Genomic DNA, 7262 nt, shown 5'->3' with positions numbered 1-7262 from the left:
CTAAAATCTAAATACCTTTAAAAATATACTAGTAAAGTTATATAAGGCTTATACCCTTAGTAAAAAGCTCTTATGCTAATAGCACTACTTTACTTTATAATATATCAATCGCCACATATTCCTTAAAGGCCATAAAACGAAAGCCTTCAATCTGTGCTGGCAAGCTGATTCAACATGCTGCCCTCTGATGCAAGCAGCTCTGCTGGTGACCCCTGCTCAACAAGCCGCCCGTCCTCGAGAACAAGAATATAGTCAAAATTCTCAATACCCGCCAAAGCATGTGTGGTAGCTATTATTGTACTATCGGACAAGATGCTGAAAATTGCTTCCATGGCGGCGTTGTGACTGTCATTATCCATGCTATCAACACAATTAGCAAACTTGCACATGCGCACAATACACTAAATTATAAAGACGTACCCGCTTGTAGGTTCATCCAGCACGTAAATGTTCGATTGACGAAGCAATGTACGGCAGATGCCAATCATCTGCTGCCAACCTTTAGAAAAGTTGCACTCGTTCCATGGCGAATCCAACTTGGCCATAATCTCCGTAGCCATGTGCGGCGGGGCCAGCCGTGTCAGCACTTCTTCGATGCGAGAGACCGGCAGAGTATCGTTCAAGTCCAGATTTTGTCTGACTGTTCCGCCAGCATTAGGGATGAAGTTCTGCGGGTGTCCCACGAATCGCGACCGCATAGCGTCGCCCTCAATGACAGCAAGGTCTAGACCGTCTACTTGCACACATCCACTCGTGCGACGTATGAGCCCAAAGAAGGACTGAAGGAGCGAGGTTTTTCCGCTGCTCATTTAGTCAGGATATGTTCAAAGAAACGAGAAAGCCAAGTCACTTACCTGCCCGTTCTTCCTAGAATCGCGACCTTACTTTTTGGGGGGATATTGACGCTCAAGTGCTTTACAATATGACGCTCTCTATATTTTGCGTTAGTTAGAATAAACGGTTAGGAAGGAACTCGTACCTATATGCGAGGGAGAGGTTGGCTAGTCGAATGCTGCCGCGTTCTGGCCAGTCGCTTGGAGGACGCATGTCATGTGCATGCCCGCGCTCTGGCGTGGCGTGAACGTACCCATAGATACGATCCATTGACGCCATGTTCGACTCGAAAGATGTCCACCAATTCATAAGAAGCATATTATCTTGCCCAAGTCGTATGATATTTACCAACGCCAAACCGCCCCACGCCACACTCTTCGATCCCCCGAGGCCGATCAAGAGGGCCGCGAGCGCGACCGCCAGGCATCCGTTGAGGAGACCGAGCATTAGAGTGACCCATGTTTGCACGGCTTGGAACAAGTATCTAATCTTCAGACCCCTTTGTATACGCTCGGACATGACACGCGCAATGTATTGATCTTGTCTCAGCGCGAGAATAGTCGTTCGGCCCTCCAACATGGCGCTCACCATTTCGAGCATTGGCGCTTGTGCAGCAACCTGAAGTGAACGAAGCTGGAATGACGTACACAAGTAGAATTTCTGGAGGAAGAAGAGGATAGGAAGGAGAATGGGTAGGCTGATGAGGGTGAATGGGGAACCGATGCCGATGACTACGAGGGAGCCAAGCGCCGACGCAATCGCACTGATTAAGTTGAACAAAGATTGCGGCAGGTGCAGGTCGACAGCTTCGATATCATTCGTAAAACTGCATTGTGTAAGCAAAACAGGAAGGGATAGTGGCAATAAGGGTTGAATGCACCGATTCACAGTCTCCAATTTATGCTGCTCAACGTCAAAGACGGGAGTCCTGGTACACTACTGTGAGAAGACAGCGAAAGAAATGGATATGAGGCGATGATACACACTTTGAAAGTACCGCAAGCATGTCCTTATGCAGACTGACGCTACTGTTTGGAATAGCTTGGTTGAAAAAGATCCTGTTCGCAGACAGTTAGTTAAGTGGTGAAAAAGACCATGCAAATGAGAGTACATACCAAACAGATATGAATGCTGCTAGAACCCCAGTAATAGCAAAAGCAGCGTAGATACCCACATAGTGGCCCGTGTCAAGATCGGTGCCTATTTTGGTAGCATGGCTCGCCCATTGCGACAACCAGAATGCTGTTCGAGTCGTTAGTTGACTCAATGTCAACTTTCCCACCAATTCATGATAGGCACGTACCGCTAGCTCTTTCAATTGCGACCCAGATACATAGAAAGATGAAAATGGCTGCAATTACGAAAGGAGAACCCAGAGCTTTGAAGTACATGCGATGTGCCTCCAGGCTCTTCTTGGCTGCTTCATTTGTAGCGCCTGCGTCCACAGCGGGGTCAGTCTCCCTCGTGGCACTGTCCGGACGGGCTGTCGAGTCACTCTGTCCTGTAGTATCTCGAAAATCGGTAGCTTGAGCCGTCCGAGAGCCCTCGGCGGCCTCATGCTCCCTTGTATGGTCTGTAAATGGGCTTTTCTCGATCGCGCGGAGCCGACCACTTTCCATGACATAGAATTCAGTGTTTGCAAAGGACGACATAATTAAAGGAGCTAAAAGGCATTGTCAGTAGGACACTCGATAGACATGATACAATTAGGAAAGTGAGAAAGGCCTCTCCATAATAGAAACGCAAAAGACTTACCGGTAGTACAGCAGAGGATGCCAGCGGCGCGCCTCTCTGAGAGAAAGCCATGAGCACCAAAGAGATTGGTGGCAACGGTATTTCTCGTGGTGGCATCTAAACCGTTGAAGATGTCGTCAAAAAGGAACAAATCGCCGCTTTCATACAAACCACGCGCGAGTGACACACGTCGGCGCTGTCCTCCGCTGAGAGGAGCCCCAATGACACTTAGCTTCGTCTCGTCCCCAGCTTCCAGGGCACTGAAGTCACGGTTCAGACAGCAGCAGGTAATAACCGCGTGATATAAAGCTTCGTCGTAAGCTTTGCCAAAGATAATATTTTCCCTGATCGAGGCTTCGGGGAGGAACCAGAGGCTTTGATCGCAAAGCGACACTTTGTTTGTACCAACATGGAGAGTCCCTGATACGAGTCCAGTTTCTCCTAGTATTGTCTTCAAAAGGCTCGACTTACCAGAGCCAGCGATACCAGCAACGATTGCCAACCTCCCTGCTGCGACACACAAGCTGGCATTCTGAACAGCTGTTGAATCAGCAGCCCAGAGTGACGTCAAGTTCTCCATTCTTAAAGGCAGGTCACCGGCTACTGGTGGAATAATGTTCATTCTCACGCCGAGGCCTTCCTCCAGAACTGGTAAACTTGACGAGGTCGCCGTCTTCTCTGGCGTGATGGCCCGGGCCTGAGCTTGCCCGCGTTCGTTTTCTTGCTCAAAAAAGGCACGCAAGCGCTTCCAACTAACCAGAGACGCAATGAGACTGGGTAGCATTTGGATGATGGATAGTAGAGGCGTAAGCATGATTTGCATCGTCGAGAGCGATGTGAAGAGTACACTGTAATCGAGCTGGCGCTGTGGCAGGAGGGAATAGCCGCCAAAGGCCGCCAGAATCGCAGCACTCGAGAGAAACACAGCTTACTAAATTAGCAAGTATAAGAAAAACCCGGGCAAATATTGAGTCATACCGACAACGATCACAACACAGAGGATACGACGAAACGTTTTTGCGGCCATGATTTCCTGTCGTCTTTCGTTGGCAGCCTGGCGCTCCACAGTATGTTGCATATTTCCGAATCGAATATCTCTGAGTTCGGAAATCAGATGCTTCACTGTTGCTATCCTGCGTTCTGCGGCCTCCAGCAAGTTTCGCTCGCTTCGGGAAAGTGGCTTGCCCAACAAGATGGGAATCAACGTGCAGACTACGGCCGCGAGTAATGGCCCTAAGAAGGCAAGCTGTATCTTTCTAAATAGTATCCATGATCCAATGGCCACAATGATAAAGTTGGGAATAATTATTCCTATCATGTTAATGGCGGCGGATACTGCGGCCGAGTCTTGTGTCACATGGACAATAACTTTGCCCTTGGCCGCGCTCCAACCGCCGGCTGGAGGGGTACGAGCAAGTGAGCGTAGTGCCACTTTGTGCACAATGAAGGACCTCGTACGGATAGACAATTGGATGAATGCCAGGTGGCCGTGAGCTTCCAGGATGTTGATTGCCAGCTGGCTGCGAATGTGAGTTAGCTGGTATTGTGCTGGCATAGAAGATGAACAACTCGACGTACTCGAAAACCATAGCTATAATAAGCCACGTGCCGGTTGGGCTTCTTTTTTCGCTTTGAAGATACGATACAATTCCTTGGATTATGAAAGGCTGCGCCATAGTCGCGCCAGCGCTCAAGATTTGAAGAATTACCCCGAAAGCAAAGTGCATACCAAACTCGGAGAGAAATTCTTTATCAAGACACTTTTTCCAGTCATCATCCATTTGGTGTATAGCTTTAGAACGTATTGTGGAAGACTCTGTATCGCTGGTGATGAGTTGATTCTTGCTTCCATGTGCAAGAAGCGGCCAGAGCCAACCGAAGAACAGCACGCTCAGGGTGCCACTGTTTGGCTCGTCAACATGGGCCGGCCCAGCTTTCCTTCTTATAGTATGAAGACCTAAGCTGGCTTTGACTTCTGAGTTGACCAGCGTGGCAGCACTGAGGACCATGATGGCTGTTTGCAAAGCCGCAAGCACAATGCCTTGAGACTCGCCCGACTGGTTGACAGTGGCCCACAGCGTGTGAATGCGAAAACCATCAGCAATACATGTAGCCAATAGGTATAGGTCGGTGGTGAGTTTCAGATGTCGTCTGGAAAGAAACAAGGCGAGGCAGATGAAGAGGGCCGCGATGAACCGGACAGTGTACGCCGCGGCACTGGAGCCCATGGACCAAACCGAGGCATCGGATAGGCGAAAATACAAACCCAAGGAAGCAGAGTGTAGAATGAGGAGAATCGTAAAGGCCATCTTTAATAGCGTCAGTTATGATGTGATGAAAGGAGGATGCGACCGTATACCTTGCTGGTGGTAACGATCTTTGCATTTGGATTGCGGCAAGCGGCTCGCCGCCACACCCTGTTGCTGGCGCCAACTAGAAGCATGGCCAACAGAGCACAGCTCGCTGGGAGAATGGCGAGTAGTGCGTTCTCGCATTCGATGGAAAAATCCAGTCGGCCACTTTCGGATAGCTCAAAAATTCGAATTGCCATGTCTCCAACGATGCCGCGTTGGCTGAAACCTGACGCAGTTGCGGGTGAGCAAGCCACAGAGCTCAAGGCGAACGGAGGCGCTCTCGAAGTTATCAGACGGGAAACAAATATCGCCAACTGAATCTCACGATGCCAATAGAGAGACAGCGAATAGGAAATTGGAAGTGACTGCAGGCTACAAACACTCTGTGCCGAGGACGCGCAACAGCTTTCTGCTTGGCCGGGTGAGGGGGCGTTGTCACGCCCGCAGGAACTTTTGGAAGGATCTCGCAAATTACAACTGTACACAGCCCGCTACCACATCCCCATCACAGGCTTGTTGGTAGCAGCAGCCATTTCTCCAACAATGACAACCATCAATGATGAGCAGCTTCCCGAGGTTGACGAGACGGCGCCGCTGCTCGGCCATGACACCCCCACGCTACTGCAACAGAGCAGCCGGTCGCCGTTTACGCGCCCCGTATCGGTCGTGACGACTCTCGTCTACGTCGTCTACTCTGTGATGCTCGAATTGTCCCAGTCTCTGCCCGGCAATGCGTTCCATCAGGTCGTCGAGGAGAATCTCTGCCGTGACATGCATGGTCGCACCGATGTAGAATTCTGTGGCGCCGACAATGACGTCCAGTCGGCGCTGGCCGTCCTGTTTGCATGGCACGGCACCGCGCAACTTGTGCCAGGGCTGCTTACCGCCATACCATATGCTCTACTCGCCGATCGTTACGGTCAGAAACCGTTCATCATCTTAAACGCCTTTGGCATAGCTCTTGCCGCAGCGGGCGATCGAATTATCTGTATGTACAACCATCTTTTACCAGTAGCCTTCTTCTGTTGACAGAGTACAGGCTATTGGCCACAAACTTTTTCTGTTTATTCTCTTTGGGCTGCTCCTCTTCTCTACTTTATTGGTGGAGGCCTGCAGGTCTCTAATGCTCTGCTGTTTTCCAACATCACAGGCCTTACTACCGACGCTTCACGGTACATGAATACTTTGGCATTGTTGTTTACTTTGGCTAATTTTTTGAATAGTCCTTCAGTCATCTCTGTCCTGGTAACGCTTGCCTACGGTCCCCGCCTGATCGCCGCGATGGCAACCTCCAAAATGATCCAAACTTACGGCCCTTGGCTGCTTCTGTGGCTTAGCCTTGGGTTTGCCGTTCTGTGTATCTTCTTAGCTCTTTTCTTCCTTGAGCCAACGCAAAAGCCAAAGTCTTCCACAGATGCGATCGCAAGCGAAAGCGACGCCGACCTCAGAAAGGCCGGACTAAAGGCCCGAATTCTCAAGAGCTACCAGGAAACAACAGCTGGGTTTTCCTATCTGTTCAAACAATGTAACTCTGGCGTCCTCAGGCTTGCCATTTGCTTGCTGGTTATGACACTAGCTTGGCAATCAAACGGACTCACCTCACAGATCATGCGAAGAAGGTTTGGATGGACATGGGCAAACGTCGGTGTTTCTGTTTTGCTATACTCCCCTACGATATACTAATGTCTGATTGCCCTAGTAGCTTTCATATCTCACCGCTCTGGAGGTTGCCCTTTCTATCCTATCTTCTATGGTTCTACTGCCAGCTGGATCCTATATCTTGTCTGTAAAGTTCTCAATGGCAACCGAGATACGAGATATGCTATTAGCACGTTTATGCGGGCTCCTGTTTCTTATTGGATCGATAGTAGCTATATCCGCATCTACAAGCACTATAATGCTCTTTGGTTAGTTCATGATTCGTGTTGATATGAACATCAGTTTTTAACTTGATCTAGGCGTCGGCATCTGGACACTTGGTACGATGTATAACCTGATCCTGAGGAATTTGCTTGTATTAGCAGTTGGCGAGAACTCGGTCGTTCTTTTTAGCTGTATTAGCACTATCGAGACCATAGGTAACCTCCTCATAACGCCACTCATTGCACAGGTGTTCAAGTTCGGCTTGCAGTTAGGAGGCGTCTGGGTGACTATGCCAGTGATGATTGGCGGTGGCTTTTCCATCCTCGCGCTTCTGCTACTTGGTCTTAGAAGGAGCTAAGCGGTGTTCTTTGTTATAGGCTATCGAGCGGAGAACCGACGACCAAATTCGAAAGTCCTTCCCTCCAAATTTTTTTTTTTCGTCGCTAACATGATATTACTGGCTCTCATTATCTGCAT

The 7262-nt window shown here is 49.5% G+C and overlaps 2 protein-coding genes across 2 annotated transcripts; one reads left to right on the top strand and one right to left on the bottom strand.

Moving 5' to 3' along the window:
• Positions 1 to 146: 146 nt before the first annotated feature.
• On the bottom strand, positions 147 to 4877 carry CCM_02397 (ABC multidrug transporter, putative; the record flags this gene model as incomplete). The annotated part of the gene is made up of 12 exons (XM_006667549.1): positions 147 to 360; positions 421 to 801; positions 855 to 932; positions 980 to 1660; positions 1715 to 1762; positions 1821 to 1892; positions 1950 to 2076; positions 2138 to 2497; positions 2590 to 2961; positions 3040 to 3495; positions 3547 to 4088; positions 4147 to 4877. The coding sequence occupies 12 exons, from the start codon at positions 4875 to 4877 to the stop codon at positions 147 to 149; spliced, it is 4062 nt and encodes a 1353-aa protein (XP_006667612.1).
• A 588-nt stretch (positions 4878 to 5465) lies between these two features.
• On the top strand, positions 5466 to 7143 carry CCM_02396 (adenylate cyclase, putative; the record flags this gene model as incomplete). Its single annotated transcript, XM_006667548.1, has 3 exons — positions 5466 to 5910; positions 5962 to 6567; positions 6881 to 7143. 3 exons carry the CDS (start codon positions 5466 to 5468, stop codon positions 7141 to 7143), a joined length of 1314 nt encoding a protein of 437 aa, XP_006667611.1.
• Between the last annotated feature and the right edge of the window lie 119 nt (positions 7144 to 7262).

The sequence above is a fragment of the Cordyceps militaris genome (assembly GCF_000225605.1).
Source record: "Cordyceps militaris CM01 unplaced genomic scaffold CCM_S00002, whole genome shotgun sequence".
In the NCBI taxonomy this organism is placed as follows: Eukaryota; Fungi; Ascomycota; class Sordariomycetes; order Hypocreales; family Cordycipitaceae; genus Cordyceps; species Cordyceps militaris.
This window is presented reverse-complemented; position numbering and strand designations above follow the sequence as displayed.